We start from the raw sequence: 17729 nt of genomic DNA, 5'->3' as shown, positions 1-17729 counted from the left end.
TCACTTGTGTGTATGATGTGAAAAGAAACGTAAGAGGGTCTAAGGCCTATATTTTGTGAAATATAGCATGCTGCAAAAAGTAGGTGGTGCGCAGTGTTTTTAAATTGATGGTGACAAAAAATGTTTATAACAGTAAAATGGGAGGTAAATGGATGCATATTTTTACAGGTTATTTCTGCTTAGTCTGTGCAAGTGGTAAGTTTAAAGTGGTAGTGTCTTTTTTTGTTGAAAGATATTTTTTTTATTCCAGAACCTGTGGTTCAGCTGCGATATGTGGGCCAGTTTAGTATTTGTTTGTGTAAATTCTCAGCTGTGCATTTGTGGAAATGGCCTTTTGACACTGGCCTCGTCATAATCCTCATTGGACTGCACAGCGATAGACTATCCATTCTTTTCCTATTCGCCCCTGTACACTCCTCTAGTAGACCCCTTTACCAAAATGTACTCTGGTCTTGTGCAAACATTTCTTGGATGTTAAGGAGTTAATTTATTTTATTTACTACACATTTCTTCCCCATTTAAAATGTGGTTAAGTATTATCCAGTGCTGTTCATAGCAAAAATAAACATCCTTTGCTCTAGTTCAGCCTGGTTGCCTTCTGGTGGCCTGGTTTGTTATTTTCTGACCTATTCTGCATGGTATATTGTTGGATCTCATATTTTCATTTTTGGATGCGAAGTTAATCCCCCGCACCTTCTTTGTACGCATGCTAATGACCGAGGTGTGCATACTTAAATAACTCATTCACTCATACCTTTACACCTGTACACTTAAGAGGGGCATTCATACATGTAGCAAAACACGCCTGTAATGTAACCCATGGTGTTGCTCCTCTAGCTTCTGTGGCTCTCGGGGGCTTATGATCTGTGCACAGTGAGAGGGTGGGCAATAGCTGTAAGACTTTTCAGGGTGGTGATTGAAGTGTAAATGTTGGTCCTGGAGGTGTCAGTCCCTTCCAGATTACTATTATGGCAGCTAGTCTTTGCGAGTAAATGGAGCCAGGATTGATCTGCAGTATGTCTTTGTTTCTATCATCTGGGAGCTGATGGGTCCTTCCTTATGCCTATACGAGGAGTGTAGGAGTAGTCTTGTTGTATAGCAACTGGTCATTATGGCTCTTCTAATCTAATGGAAAGTTCGCTAATGCATAAATATTGAGGCTGTAATCCCCATCATTTTTTTTTCCCTGCTGATTATAGACTTACTGGCTTCCTTTTCACTACTCAACGTCAGCACTCCTATGCTGGAAGATCAGCTCACAACTCTTATGTGTCAGTCTGGCCTTTTTTTAAGTCTGTAGATGGATCCTTTGCCTTGCCTTTCCTTTCTCTTTAAGCCTGAAACCAAGAGGAAAGACAGAGTCTGTGTGATGGAAGGCATGGGGGGGAGGAGAAAGGAATCCACTTGAAGGTGTAATGATGTATGACGGGAGCCATCACCCCTTTTTTAAGCAAAGAAAAACATTTGTATATCAATTGCAGTAGTAAGCAACACGCGAAACAATTTAAAATTTTGGCATATATTGACATCCTCAGTAACAGGATTTTGGAAAACCTGGGCTTCTGCAGACAATGCCTTGCAGGAAAAAGCATCATGGGAGCAGTGCTGCAGAGGAAAATTAATTAAAGCTTCCCAATCCTCCAAAGAAACGGTTTGCTTAGTGGAACAATGACAAAAAATACCATTGTGGTTGGGTCATCGGCTGAGCAATATTTTAGGGTGCCCTGTGCAACGTATTGTTCAAGAACTACACTTTGGGGGCCTCTGGGACATGAGAACCAGACACAAGCAAATGGATGACGTGAACTGGACTTGGGTGAGGGAAGAAGGGCCCTACGATTTCTTTGGCACTTTACCTCGTTCCTATTTTATAGTTTATTGCTCATTCCTCATACAGTATCTCTTATTGAGATTCTTCAGTCTCTGCTTGACGGTGCCCAGCTTCCGGGGTGGAGAGTGGCCTTCTTTGCATGACATTTTGCACCAGGACGACTGTTATCTTTAAGCCTTGTTTATTCTATTTCTATTAAGGATGTCCTTGATCCCACGTGCAGATTGAAGTGGTGATAAAACTGATAATGGAAATCCTTCTTGTATTGATTGGAGCAACAGACATCTTGCTTGTCCTCAAAAAGAAGGTTGCATGCACCTTTTCTTTTTTTTTTTTTTTTAAACAACTTTGTTTTTGAAACAACTGACCACTACATAATTTCCAGCTATTGCTGGACACCAACAAAACGGAACATCCAATGTATACAGTAATAGCAATAAATCCAAAATTAAGACATCTGTGGAAACATCCTTCACCCTGACTGACTCCACCATTTACCCCAAATCCAAGTATGTTTGCATGAGCATCCCCTGGCCTCATAGACTTGTTTTTCCTGCTGAGTGCACCAGTCCACTCTACGTTACCATTGAGACAGTGTAGGAAGTTCAGGGGATTTCCATCTAGCTGCATTCTCTCTTTGCTACTGTGTACCATGGTGGACGCTCCAAGCAGTGTCCAGTCGGCCCCTGTGCCCACACGCAAGAGTGATTTTGGTGAGCCAACAGCTCCTCAACAATGCCAGTCCAGTAGCATATAATGGCCAGACAGGTCCAGACCATAGGGTAGAAGTCCGCAGGGGCTGAGGAACAGAAAAATCAAGCAGAGCTCTAAAGGAAGCGTTCCTCGTGTGGGTAAATAAAAGTGAGGTGAGACCATATAGATAGTACAACTGGAGTAAGCTGGGCTTGGAGGAAATTGTAATAGTACGGGGAGTCATGATGGCATCACACCACTCGCCCTCCAGTTGTCCCACCTACTACTCCCTTCGGGTCTGCTGGTGCTCTAATGTTGAGGGCATGTTGGCAGTTAACGTACGGCAGATCTGGGAAACACCACCCTTCAGCAAAGCCCCCATAAGGATTTTGGCCTCTAGAGAGCTGAACTCTGGGAATCTTGTGCCTGTACTAATGATTGTAGTGTGTGCCACAACTGAAGATATTTGTGAAATTGTGTTTGCGATAGGGCGTAAGAGGATTGGAGTTCCCGAAACAAGCGTAGTCGAGGTCCAGACAGGTAAATACTGATAACATTCCACTGAGTGAAGCCCTTGAGGTCTACCATCTCACATAACCATCTATCCCTCCACAAATAGTGTTTGCTAAGCAAGTTTGGAATCCCACTCAATGTCGCAGCATGGCTCGCCAGGTAAGAAAGATAGTTTGGTCACGTCTGGTATGGTTCTGTGAATGGGGTACTGTATAGCGTGTGCATTACTTTATCGACCCAAAAGGTCAATTCTACCATGTAACTGGGGTTATTCCACCCTCCTGTGAGCTAGTCGTTTATAACTGTGACCTGGGATTCTAAGTAGTAGAGGTGCAAATTAGTCATGCCCAACCTGCTGTCGTAGAGGGCATGCTGACAGTTTGAAAGGCTCAGTTGCGGTCTAGAATTGTGCCACAGAAAGGATGTTGCTAAGCAGTCCATTTCACTGCTCCACTATTGGGGTATTGTCTGCGGGAAAGTTTGAAAGCGATAAAGGAATCTTGTTGGAATCATCATTTTATAAAGCAAATCCTTCCCATCACATTAAGCGGGAGAGACTACCACCTCTTCAGGTCCACCTTCACTCTGCGGATCAGGGTATTAAAGTTGAGGCTCTAGGCAGCTCAGAGTGAAGCGCAACATGGATACCAAGATACCCAAACCTCAACTGCCTCACTGGAATGTTTCAGAGACCACCCATTGATCACCCACATAAACCATACCCATCCTCCACAGGACTTGGGACAAGTAGTCCCAGTTCACGGTATCAAATGCCCTTTCAAATTCTGTTAAAATCAGAGCCAGCGAGGGTGGCAGAGGGTGTCGACAGGCTAGTGTGGCATGGATCCTATGGAGACAGTGTCTCATGCCCCTAGTGGGCACAAAAGCCATATTGGTCTGGATGGATAAAGGTTTTGAGGACCTTTTTCAGGCTTGTAGCCAAGATGGTGGCAGAGATCTTAGTTTCACCGTTAATGAGAGATGGGCCTGTATGCCCCACAGGCAGTGGGCGGGGTTTGGGGTCGATTTCAAAATCACAATGCTGGTTGCCATGTCTAGCTCCCGTGGAAAATTACCAGTCTCAGCAGCCTTGTTATAGAGAGCATGCAAGTGAGGAGAGCGAACTTGTCTATATTTACTATAGAATTCAATAGGATACCCATCAGGGACGGGTGTCCTCCCCGTCGACAGAGCTGAGAAAGCATTGCTAATTTTCTCAGGGTTGATCAGTTGATCCAGTGCATGTCGCTGAACACATGAAATCCCAAATAGTAGAATCTCCTCTAAGAGGGGAGAGTCTAGTTCGGCCTGGGGTCGCGGGACTGCTGTGGAGAGTCGGTGGCAATAACTTGCAAATGTCTGGGTGATGGTCAAGGTGGATTGTTGGGGGACCCTGGCGTCATCCAGTTTCTACGGAATCACTCGTCCAGTTGTAGACCCGGTAGTCAGCCAGTACAGCAGCTTACCATTTTCGTTACCTCATTCATTAACTCTTGCCGTGGAGGCTCACCACGTCAAGAGAGCGGAGACGGATCTCAGCCCGAACAAGCTTGAGCTGTTGTGTGGCCTCCCCTGGAGGGTCAGCAGGGAAGTTGTGCTTCCAATCCAAGGGTGCTGGCTTTCTAACGGGTCAGGTGCTGGAGTTTGAGCTCCTCTTTTTTTCCTGAGAAGGCCTTTGGTGTACCCTCTGATGCTTTCTTTACATGCCATCCATAGAATACCCGCCAACTGTACTGTGCTTTTTTTAGTATGAAAATATGCTTCGAGCTCCTTAGCCAGATCCTGGGTTTATGACTCGTCCTGGAGGTTCCACACATTGATCCATCACACTGGAAGCAGGGTGGCAGTCTTTGTGCCCAGATGCAGGAGGGCAGGGATCAGAAATCCCACAGGGGAGAATTTGTCTTTGAGAAAAGTGCAGGCATGAAGATGTGATCTATACGCACATGAGAGGGGGGGACGATTGAGGTATTACAGAGGCCACGGGCTGTCACCCAGTTAGATAGCTGGAAGGCACGCACACAGCGGTGCTTAGAGGGACCATCTGTAGAGCCCGTCTGAGAGTCAAAGACTGATTTAAAGTCTCCTCCCACCATAGTGGTGCCCTCAGGTATTGCCAGTATTGGATTCATAAGAATGGTCAAGAGAGCGAGTTGGATGCAGAGGGGAAGCATAAAGGCATAGCAGGTTCAGTGTGCAGCTCTCCACACCACCCTCAATGAGAAGTTATCAGCCCTGGGGATCAGGAAGTGTGCAGAAGACTGATGGAGAAAGAGCTGTGAAGAAGGATCGCCACTCCTCTGGAGCCACAAACCTAGCCGGGGTGATACACCCTATCGTAGGCCCGAGTAAAAAGCAACATTGGTTCCCCCAACAAGTGTGTTTCTTGGAGCATCATTATCACAGGGAGGAAACGATGGGCGTATTGCAAAACCGTGGGTCGCTTAATGCGGTCTAGCAGACCATTGACGTTCCACAAGAGAATCCGAACATTAGTGAATGAAGGGGAATCGGGCAAGCATTTAGAGGATAAGTGAATGTTGCTGCAAGGGCCTTAGGAGTTCAGTAGGAGTGTGCTGTATCAGAGTACCACGTCATGGTGTATGCTCAGTATATTTGTACCCAGTGGTACAACAAATCAAAGAACTATGAATCATAAAGAAACATATTTGCAAAAGGAACAGAGAATCTCCCCACCCTCCCCCCCAACCAGACAACCTCTACCCCATTCTTCTGCCACCCTGAAAAAGAGAACAAAACCACCTAACATAACTGATACAAACTTGGAGTGGTGGACCCCTCCTTAATGTAGGATCTCAGTGAGCCAGAACCTGGTTAAGAAGGAACATAAGTGAACAATCATTCTCTCCCTCCAACCGTTTCCAAAGGATCCCATTCAGATCACAGGACTTGAGGACAGCTCTTGTAACATCATCTTCCAAGGTGAGGTGTGTGGGGGGTGTTTCATTTGCCAGCTCCTCAGGAGAGGTGGCTACGTGGGCCACCACAGTGGATCCTAGTGAATGGTCCAGGGCCCTCGACTGCACCTCAGAGGCATCCAGCCCGGGGAGGACGGGACAGCTTTACCAGGGCTGCGGACCTAACAAAAGCGAGTCTGGACCCCCAGGTTCTTATGGTTTGTGGACGCTTGTGCTGTTAAGGGTACCCAGTCAGTAGTTTGCGGCAATCTGTCGGGACGGCTGAGTTGTTTCTCTCCCTTGAGCCAATCCCACACCACTTCAGGTTTAAAAAAAGGGTATGTTTGATGGAATTTGTGGCTGCATAATTCCGCCATCTAGTGTTGGGTCTGGAAGGTTGCAAGTTGTTTTGGTTTGATAAGTCTTTTGAGTCGTGAGGTATATTGACTCCTCTTGCTTGTAATGCGCATGGGCATTGACTCCATCATCAGGTTGTTTTCTTCTGCCGTCAGGTCCGGTTGTTTTTTCACCAACCTCAGGTTCAGGGTCTTATTAGGCCCTTTCCGTTTGGGAAACCTCCAATTTGTCTGTATTGTCATTAAACGTGTTACTCCATTCCTTTGTAATGCGGGACCGAAGAAAATTCTGTTCGAATCGTCCAGATTCGAATGAGGCCCTCAAGGCAGCACCCTTCGGGCCACCATTTTCTCCATTCCACACCTCGGTGAATGAACTCCTAAAGGACTAGATGCCCTTCTGTTTCTGTCTGAAGTGTCACTTGAGATTTGCAAGCACCGATCTATACCAGGATGGGAACCTCAGCTTCTCTCCAGTGCATGGATATGAAGACTGTGCAGCCTGTCAGTCTTTCCAGTCGAAAAAGACTGCCGTTTTGGAGAGAGCCTGCTGCCGAGAAATGTAGAGGCAAGAAGTCGAGGAAACACCTGACATTCTCAGTCTGCAGGACACCATGTCCGACACCAAACAGGAGCAGGAATTCCATGAGTCTTCAGCTGCTGAAGAGGAGGCTTTTTCTATCCAAGATTCAGACGCCAAAGCAGACATAACTCTTGAGATGCAGGAAATTCCTCCAGATCAACCAACCCTGAGTAAACCTCCCACCTTTTCCGACCAAAAAGCCCACAAGCGCGGAAGCTATTGAGCCACCACTACTCTCTGGCCATGGCAGGCATCGAAAGACTCAGTCAGATGCCTCGCTGTTGAGCTTGGCACCGAAACCTAAGCATAAGCCTTCTACCTCGGTACCAAGCCGAACGCCACCTTTCTCTGCATGGAAAGCTTCCATGTCTCACTCCACACCAACTGTTTTGGCACCGAAAAGCCCCCCTGCCCTGGCACCGAGCGTTTCAGCACCAAAAGTTAGGGGTGCCTCGGGCACCGAGGAAACTGACTCTCCCTGCAGCCTTGGAGTCGAGAACATCCCCTGAGCCCATACTTCATAGGATGAAGCAGCAGCTCCATGCCAAGAGGTCACAACTGCGCATACAGCCACATAGTCTCCCTGTGCATTCAGACAAAAACCCTTGGTCTCAATATGATGTGGACTCATATATAGATACTGACACAGAGGTCTATCCAGCTAGACCTTCCTCACCGGGTTATACAACTTCTTTTCAATAACTCATTGGGAAAGCAGCCCCATAACATCAGGTGTCTCTTCACAAAGAGCATATTGAAGATGACTTCCTTTTTGAGACACTCACCACCTCACATAAAACTGCACAATACCTACCCATGCTAAAGGGTATGTTGAGGCATGTGAGCGATATCTTTCACGACCCCACTAGAGCAAACTCCGTGGGTGTTGAAAAAATATAAGGCCTCTCCATCCGACCCAGTTTTATTAAAGGTCACATTCTTGATGGCTCTTTAGTCGTATCTAATGCCAGGAAAAGAGCTAACTCACATGCTGTTCATGATTCTCAGGAAAGCAAACTCATTGATGCTTTTGGCAAGCGTGTTGCTGCTCAAGCAGCCAATCACTGGCATATCGCCAATACTCAAGGTCTACTTGCCAGATACGACTGTGCCCACTGGGACGAAATGGAGGAACTTTCTGAGCACCTCCCAGAGGAGCACAGGAAAAGAGGCCAGGAAATTGTTAGTGAGGGGCAATTAGTTTCCAACAATTTCATTTGCTGTGCTTTAGACTCATCCGACACAACAGCCAGAGGAATAAACTAGACCACCATTTGAGCCACTTCTCTTGTGTCCTTTACTGTTTCTGTCTTGGAAATCGACAGGTCAATATGTAAAGCAGCAACATGGGCTACATCACACACTTTCACTAAACATTACTGTGAGGATGTTTTCGCACACCAGCAACCTAATGTAGGTCAGGCAGTGCTACGTACTCTTTCAAAATACAACACCCACAGGTTAGTCACCGCTTTTTGGGAGGCACTGCTTTACAGTCTATACAGAGCATGTGTATCTACAGCCACACATGCCATCAAACAAAAAATGAAGCTTACCCAGTAAGTATCTGTCTGTGGCATGTAGTGGCATGTACTGTTGTAGATTCACATGTGCCCACCCCTCCCTGGACACTTGGGGCTGTTTTAGTTTCTTCTACACGTTAACATGCATGGACATTTCATTTATTTTACCTTACACAAAACTCCATTCATAAACCGCCTGCGGGAAAACAGTCTGATGATGGAGTTGATGCGCATTACCAGCCAGAGGAGTCATCAGTATACCTCTTGACTCTAAAGACTTTTCGAACAAAAACTTGCAACCTTCCGGGCCCAACACTAGATGGCGGAAATATGCAAAGCATTTGAATTTACAGCACTACATGCCACAAACAGGTGCTGACTGGTTAAGTAACATTTTCCTTTCTCCTCATTGATCACTTTCAACCACATGGGAAAGAGGATCATACAGGACAGATTGAGGGTTCTGCATTTCTGCCAGAGTGCTGCATAGGACCTCCTCTTAGCCTGATGTAGTCTGGGAAGATTAGAATTTTGGAGTCTTTACAGTACACGTCTTTGATACAGCCTCTGTCCCTAAAGTTGAGAATTCAAGCTATCATAGGTTGATGCATCACACCCAGGGGGTGGGGCGGGGTGGGGCTAGGCAACCAACAACAGAGGTAGCTTTAGCCACCACTTAGCTTGAAGCCGTTTACCTTTCCATGATTGGGCCAAAATTAGTATGTGACCCACAAGTACTTTACTGAGCCATGGCATCATCACAGGGGGAACACCGCATCCAATTTTCCCGTGGTCCGAGTGAGGGGAGACAGCTGTCTTTTCTTAATTAAGTAATTGATGGAAACCTCCAACACATTTAAAATGGCAGATACCAGAAAGTCAGATTCCAGCATCATGATTAGGATCCAGGAGTGGTCCGAGAGCTTTTGTAGTACATATTTAATTTCAATAGCCAATGCGTGGCATCAGCAACAAGAAATCAGTAGTCCAATCTTGATTGACTATAATGGCCAGATAAAAGAAATACTTTTTGTCATCCCCTCCAAATGTCCGACAGGCCATATGTAGCCAATATCTCTGCTAGTAGTTTGCCGTGCTTAAGGTAACCAGCAGATGGCAGGCTCAGGAAATCTATTAAGAGCAAAGCTGGCGTGCCCCCCCCCCTCCCGTCCCCCACGTGTTATATTTGAGCTCTCGCAATTTTGCAGCAAAATGTCAAGCTTCGCAAAGAACTGGGGTGACTGTTATGCGCATATGTATTGTATTTTTTGCTCACTCATATATCCTGAATCCACTAAGAATCTGCCCTCAGGATCGGTTTGTACGTATGCTAAGATAGAGTGGACAGACTTCCTAATAAGGATAGCTACACTTCCTGCATATGAGCTATATGAAGAGAAGCACCTGAACGAGCTCCATTTTAGGGCAAATTCACGAGGGCCCCAAACAAATTAACATTTCTACCTGTTGCTGTGCTTGAATAAGGTAGACCGTAATTAGGTAGGTGGTTCAGCAGGTGTGCTCACATTCTTCTCTTAAGAGGGTCTTCATAGCCTGGGTTGATAATCCGCCCAGGGTCTCCTCTCAATAGGTGCCTCAAACCGAGAGGCCCCCTCCTTGGTGCTGAAAAATCAGTACCACTGGCCACAGTGGTAAAGAGTGCAGCCTACAGCCCTAGGGACGTGGCTTCAAGGGGGGGGGGTTGGGGGTGGGGGAGAGATGTGTTTGGGATGTTAGACCTCCCCCCCTTGCAATAAATGTAGTTTCGGTTAAATAGTTGGGTACAGGTGCTGTCAGTCGGATATATTGTGTCTGAGATTTCACTAAAAATGTGTACCTACACCCAGACCAAAACACACACACACACACACTCTCTCTCTCTCTCTCGCTCTCTCTCTCTCTCGCTCTCTCTCTCTCTCGCTCTCTCTCTATTTTGAAAGCCGTCAAAATGGTAGTTATTTTACAAAATATTGTTTCCTCTCACTTAGTACCCCATCCAATCTGCATTCCACTCCTTTTTCACTGCCCCTTAAGCCCATATCATGTGTCCTGCTTGGCATAATGTTTATTTTAACATTAAATCCCAGCGTGATTGTTGGAAAATCTGCAGTTCTCAACACAACACCCCCACTCTTTAGCGCCAAGCAGTCATGGCCCTTACCCGACCTGGCTAGGCTGCAGTGGCTGAAATAGAGAAAATGCCCACTGCCACTCCAGTCACACCCAAATCTCAGGCTCCAAGAGCACCCCCACTCCCGTGACCAGGCCTGCAGCATCTGAGTGGTCAGACCCAGAAGGCCTGGGAGTGGTCACTCGTCCATTTGAACAGGCAGCACACCGATCAGGATTCAGAGATCTGTTCCTAGACTGCAGCTGTAGTTGAGTCCTCTGTCAGGCAGACAAATCTACTACTACGTGCTTCCTCATTGTGAGGATTTTGTGGCAGGTAGTTGCAGTAAGAACAGGAGGAAGATGCTTAAGCGGCCATGTTGTCTGGTGGCCAGCCCCACCCACTGAAGATAAGTTGATTCATTAGGGCATTCTTTTGCTTAATAATGGTATCCAATTGTAGATTTTCTTGTTCTCGTTTTCTCTTCTTTTCTTGGAAGCCTAAAGTGATGAGGCTCAATTCTTGCTCAGTTGCAGCCTCAATTAGCTTGATTTTATATTTTCTTTTAATTGCTCCATATATTGAATGGAAAATAATTCTGCCTTTGAGAGTGGTGTCGAACATAGCACGGGAGGGTTAGCTTTTCCAGTTTTTCCAAAAACCTTGCTGATGAATAGCTTTTCTTCTTCCACTCACTTTTGATCTTCTAGTAGACCTTTCATTTGCCACCACTTGAACTCTTGCTTTGCCCTTCCAGTCATAATATCAAATTCAGTGATGGCATGTCTGTCTGTCTGATTCGGGTAGAAGAGTCCTAGTCTGGTTTCAATCAGGGCTGAGGTCAGGATAAAGTATATTTTGGCAGCTTTCTTAAATCTCAGTGAAGTGGCTCATCTCTAAGGGTTGATCGATGCTAGGTGAGCCGCCAGCTGATTGAGCACTATTAGGCCTTAGATTTATTCTGTTTCCTATTTATACTGAAGGAAGCAACTTTGCTTGACTGGATACAAATAAGATCCCTACCACTTATTAATTTTCCTTTCTGTGGCATTAGTGAAATACAAAGCTCATATAAGTGCTTTGGAGCATCGGCAACCAAAGCGTAAATATTTCCAAACGTAGGGACCAAAGAAATGATTTAACATGTCACCCATAGCCCTAAATCCCTTGACTTTCACAATATCTAGTGCACTAGACAAACACGAAGCCACTCCTCTATGTGCTACATTCAAAGAAGCAAAAAAGCTTTCCCCGGACATTTTGATAAAAGCTTGTTCTGTTGAGTTTTTGTTTTAATAAAGTGTGTTTTTGTAGAACTATAGCCTAAAATACAGTACTCGATTGCTTGGGGCTTGCAGCAATTTAACCCATTGGCATTTTATAATAGAACTTTTACACAATTTAATAGAAAAACGGAAAATTCCATGCCTAACCACCTTATGAAAGCTATCTGGGACCTAAGGTGAAATCTTCCATAAATGGTTATGGAAATTACTTTTTCATTATTTGTATTTTTTTCCACCCTGTACACCCTTAAATTTCTTCCCATTCGCTCTTACATTTAGCTCAGTTGCTAACCAGTGCTTCACCCCCCCAGCCACATCCTACCGTGGGACCTGACCCAATCTGGATCTAGGACTACAAGCAACACAGGAACAAGCAACACGGACAACGGTCAGGAGGGTAGGAACAAACAACACTGGAACAAGCTACACAGGCAACGGTCGCGAGGGTAGGAACAAGCAACGTAGGAACAAGCAACACGGACAACGGTCAGGAGGATGGGGAACAAGCAACATGGGCAACTAATGTAAGCAACACGGACAACATTCGAGAGGGTTAAAGACAAGCAAATCGGAAGCAAGCAACACGGACAACGGTCAGGAGGGTAGGAACAAGCAACGCAGGAACAAGCTACACAGGCAACGGTCGCGAGGGTAGGAACAAGCAACACGGACAAAGGTCAAGAGGATGGGGAACAAGCAACATGGGCAACTTATGTAAGCAACACGGACAACATTCGAGAGGGTTAAGGCAAGCAAATCGGAAGCAAGCAACACGGACAACGGTCAGGAGGGTAGGAACAAGCAACGCAGGAACAAGCTACACAGGCAACGGTCGCGAGGGTAGGAACAAGCAACACGGACAAAGGTCAAGAGGATGGGGAACAAGCAACATGGGCAACTTATGTAAGCAACACGGACAACATTCGAGAGGGTTAAGGCAAGCAAATCAGAAGCAAGCAACACGGACAACGGTCAGGAGGGTAGGAACAAGCAACGCAGGAACAAGCTACACGGACAACGGTGAGGAGGGTTGGAACAAGCAACACTGGAACAAGCTACACGGACAACGACCAGGAGTTTGTTTGGGGAGAAAGCAACATAGACAACTAATAAAAACAGCACAGACAACGGTAGGGAGAGTGGTCCGGAAAACAAGAGGGTGGGTGTAAGGGAGATTTCAGCTTCGCATGTTAGTTGAAAGAGTATTAATACTAGTTTAATATTTATTCAGATAAATATAATAGAAAACATTTGCTGTTATATTTATCATGAATATATACTAATATAATACCCTGTTCTGCGAGAGTACCCTGTATTGTGGAAATGTAAATAGACTATGGCCAGTTGAACTCTTAACATGCTTTAGTGTATACTAAAACAAATTGAATTCTTAGATGAGTGGCCCCCGGTGCTTTTAGTATTCCACTGCGACTACATATTCAATCTAGGTTTCACTGCACGCACAGGTAGTCCACGCCAGTCCAGAAGTGCCATTTGCTTCCAAAAACATTAACAAAAATATCTATTCCATTACACTCAGATAGTACTGGAAGTTTTTAAATGCGGTGTTGTGCACGCAGTGCTACCAGCAGAAACGGGTGGTAGCTTTGATTGATACATTTGAATTGTCAGTTAGTTGTCCAGGCTACCAGGGCTTTTTGGAGTCATAGTGGGTGCTTAAGAAATTTAGAATAGAAAACTGGAATGGTTTAGTACATAAAATAGAAGAGGGTTATACGAGCTGAACACATTTCCAATAATGATGTTCATTGTGACGTTTTTACACCACCAGACACGTGCATTTAAATTTTGAGGGGGGGAAGTGATTGGAACTTGGAGGTGACAAAGTTCATCCTAGTTGCGGCACCCATGGTATCTGCTCCTTAGGGAATCTGAGTGAGTTTTATTTTATTGGTGACTTTAAAGACACTTGTGTTAACGTATCCGTGTCACAACTACACAGCTAAAGGTGTTTGTATTTGAAATAATTGTAAGTGATAAAAGTATTTAAAAAACCTGTGAATATTGTATCCGTGTTAGTGGACTCTTGAGTATAGTTATTTTTTTGGTTGTAATAGACACACGGTGGCAGTATTTGATAAGGAATGTCAATGTATTCCAAAAATGCGTTGATGGTAAATAACACGGACCTCAGAAGTGAAGCTGTGGGCGGAGGATGTAGTTGGTGGTCTGTTACATGGCGAGATATTCCACGCAGCCGAGTGCTGTTTACTTACATAGAGGGAACAGGGTTATTGAAGTTCTAGATGAACACGCCAGGTCGGCGGCAGTAATCACACACAGGAGAGTGGCTTGGTCAGTAAGATGGTGGGGTTTGGGGCTGGGGGGGAGGAAAAAAAGCTCAGATTTTCCGACGATCAGACTGGCATATAATGTTTAAATACAAAACGACATACAGGCTGCATGGGAGGGGCCTAAAGGGCAGTGAAAAGCGAGAGGAATGTGGAGTGGTAGGGGTACTAAGTGAGGGAAAATACAATATTTTGTAAAAGTACCAATATTTTTGACGACTTTAAAAACTGAGGGGGCGAGAGTGTGTGCGCTGTTTTTGTCTGTATGTATGTAAAATTCCTGGTGAAGTGCGCCAGATATTTCACGATGACCCACTGAAAGCATCTGTACCCAACTTTATCAGCAAATTAATTCATTAGGGGGTTGTAGCACCCACAGAACCCCCCTGAAACTACGCCCCTGATCACACGGTACCTCAGTTTGCAGGCAGATTTTGCAATTGCATACCTCATTTTTGGTAGTACTCCGTCATCTTTGACCGGTGTTGGTTTGTTTAGCGCATAGTGTTTGCTCGCTTTGAATGATCGTGGGTGATGATTTCAGTGCAGTGTTTCTTGTCCTTTAGTAACGCGGTCTGTGCTCTAGGCAGAAACGGTGGAGAGTGTTTAGCAAATGGTAATTTCTTTCTTGGACCAGGTTGTCAATGCAGATACCTTTGCAACCATCACTCTGAGAATTCACAAGTCTTTTGTGACAAAGTAGCCCAGTACTTTAGAGAAAAGATCTTGAAGATGTATGCTGAGATCCAGGCCCTTATAGAGGAACCAGGTGATTCTGAGCCCCAGCTAAGTCAGAACAAAGGCAGGGCAGCCACAGAACAATTTACCTCAGTGAGCCTGGCCAGGTTCTCTCCACTTCCTGCGTCAAAGATTAATACCCTTCTTATGAAAATGACATCAGGTTCTCCTGATGACCCATGCCCTCCTAGGACTACAGTTGGTGCTGGACCTAATAGCGGAGACCCTAGAGACGATCTTTACGTCTCTAGACCCACAGTGCTGGAAAGAGGCAGCGGTTATCCAGCTGAAAAAGAAAATGGATGGGGATCCCAGTGACTTGAAAAATCTACGCCATATCTCACTGCTTCCGGCTCCGGCAAAGATCTTGGAGAAGCATGTAAATCAGGATATAGTTACCTATCTCTGGGTCCATTATCTCATGGACCCCCCGCAGAATAGGTTCAGGAAGAATCATAGCAATGAATCTACTCTTAGCCACTGTGGATTGTATCATTAGGCAAGCGGATCAGGGAGGTGCTGCTATCCTGATTCTGCTTGATATATGAGCAGCCTTTTACCCCATCTCTCCAGCTTTAATGGCTCAAAGGCCACAGTAGGCAGGGTTGAGGGACGCGGCGCTGAAGCTAATGGAGCCTTTCCTGTATGATAGATCGATTACAGTGAGTTTTGGGGGCTTTAGAGCAGTCCCTTTTCTGCTTCCCTGCACAGTCCTTTCAAGGGTCATCACTTAGCCCAACTTTATTCATTTAACTTGTATGTTGCCCCCCTAGTCAAACTAGTAAGAGCTTTTGGATTCCAGGTGTCGTCCTATGGTACCCAGATCATCATTTCCATCACGGATGACTGAGAGGAGGCAGCGCACACATTTAGGGAGTGCATGCAGTCATTTAGCAGGTGGATGAGAGTTAACTGACTGAAAATGAACGTGGGAAAGACGGAGATTGTGGTGTTTGGAGTGGATAAAGCCATTTGGACAGAACAGTGGTGGCCTGACAATTGTGGTGCTCTACCCGTCCCATTAGCAGCGGCCAAAAACCTGGGCATTATGTTTGATAACAGCTTGACTTTTGACTCCCAGGTTAATAGAACAAACAGCTTGTGTTTTGGGATGATTAGAATTTTGAAGAAAATTCTGCCTTTGCTTCCAAAAGAGCTCAGCGTACCGGTCGCCTGAGCTCTCATTTCATCTCATCTGGACTACTGCAATGCCCTGTATTTAAATATCAACCAACTCTCGCTAAGCAAACTTCAAGTCATCCAGAATGTGGTTGCACGCTGAGTCCTGGGTTTACCCAAACACAATTCAATCTCAGAAGGGCTGCTCCATCTCTGGCTGCCAATAAAAAAATGTGTGGCCTTTAAAGCTCTCTGCCTGATGCATAAAGCGCTTTATTCTGTGGATTCAGGTTACCTTAAGACAGCAGTGCAGTGGTATGTGTCTAGGAGGCTATTGCGATCAGCAGGACAACTCAAAAGTGGTTGTTCCTCGATACAAGAAGCCAGGTGGGGTGCATCAGGCTTTTCCGGAGCTGTAGCAAGGCTGAGGAACTCCATTCCAGAACACATCCACAGCCTGAGTGGACATCTATTAAACAAACAAACAAACAATTGAAAACCAGGTTGTTTACTTCTTAGGAGCCATTGGGGGCCATTTCAGAGGTTGTTTGTCCCTGGTCTGTGGTGACGTCACCTGGCTGTTTTTTTCCCTCTTCTCTACAGCGCTTTGATATACCTGCTGGTCTAATGTGCTTTTGAAATGCTACAAATACAAGTCTTTTGGTGCAGTTCTATAGCCACTGTATAAGCTGGAAGGGGTGGGATTGCCTGCTGTCAGTCACTCTGGCTTTTGTATATAGCCTGGCATGTGGTAATCTGGCTTTTTCATGTCGCCTGCTATTGGTTACTGTGGTTCTTCTACTCTGCCACCTCTATTGCCCCAGGCTTCCCGCACCATCACAAAGGCTAGAGGATACCAGATGTTCATGTGAAGTTGTGTGATTGCAGAGTGCATCATAAAGACCGGTCTTGGAGAAATGTGTTCTTGTAAATGCACAGAGATGACAGTGGACTCATTACTTGGTTTAATGTAGTGTTCTTTTGTTTCAGATTCAACAAACTCGGGCGACAACATGTACACATTAATGAATGCAGTGCCTCCGGGACCCAACAGACCTAATGTAAGGCTGTGCATATTCAGCTTGTTTCAGTAAGAAATGCCATATTAGATGGATGGGCCAGTCTTGGGTAACTCTGTTAGAAACGGCATTGAAATTTTAACTTCGGTTACATCTCTATGCAAAATTAACGTATTCCTTCTGTTCTGCTGACATATTTACTTTAATTGTGATTGTATTTCAAAAGAATAGCTCTTAAATCAGTGAACACCAGCTGTCTGAGAGTTATGATACTGCACAGTGTTCGCTATTATGATAGTGAGCCAGGCCTTGTGGTTTTATTAAAAATATTGCTTTAACATTTTGATGAGTAGTGGTCCGATTCGCTTTTAGGTTTCCCCTGCACAGCTTTTGCGCTGTGGTTGTGAAATCTATTGTATTTAATATAAATCGTTAAAGGGGCTTACATCCTGCCCTCGCTTTCCTTGCTTTTTATTGGTTCCTGTGCTTGCCACATACTTACCCTCCATTTCTATTGGCTGTAGCACTATTTCCTGCATTTACCAATGCTTGTTTTCTCTTAGCAGTGTCCAGAGGCCAAAGTACTCCTTTTCACCCGCCAAACTTCTTTGTTACATCACACTTACGGACTTTTGATAAACTTTGTTTTTATTGTGAGCAATCTCCAAATGATCTCTGGGCTGATGCGCGAGTAGAGTGCGACTGGGGGAATCATTGTGGTCTTTGGC

At 45.3% G+C, this 17729-nt stretch overlaps 1 protein-coding gene across 6 annotated transcripts in view; it reads left to right on the top strand.

Annotated features, from left to right (window-relative positions):
- Positions 1–17729, top strand: part of SSBP2 (single stranded DNA binding protein 2) — a 919192-nt gene that overhangs the window by 853964 nt on the left and 47499 nt on the right. For all 6 annotated transcript variants that reach the window (XM_069224652.1, XM_069224643.1, XM_069224660.1 and 3 more), the window contains one exon: positions 16973–17043. In XM_069224652.1, coding sequence (XP_069080753.1) covers positions 16973–17043 — 71 coding nt within the window. The remainder of the gene's footprint in view (positions 1–16972; positions 17044–17729) is intronic.

This window comes from Pleurodeles waltl, chromosome 1_1 (genome assembly GCF_031143425.1).
Source record: "Pleurodeles waltl isolate 20211129_DDA chromosome 1_1, aPleWal1.hap1.20221129, whole genome shotgun sequence".
Taxonomy (NCBI): Eukaryota; Metazoa; Chordata; class Amphibia; order Caudata; family Salamandridae; genus Pleurodeles; species Pleurodeles waltl.
The sequence above is the reverse complement of the archived record's forward strand: the minus strand, read 5'-3'. Positions and strand labels throughout refer to the sequence as shown.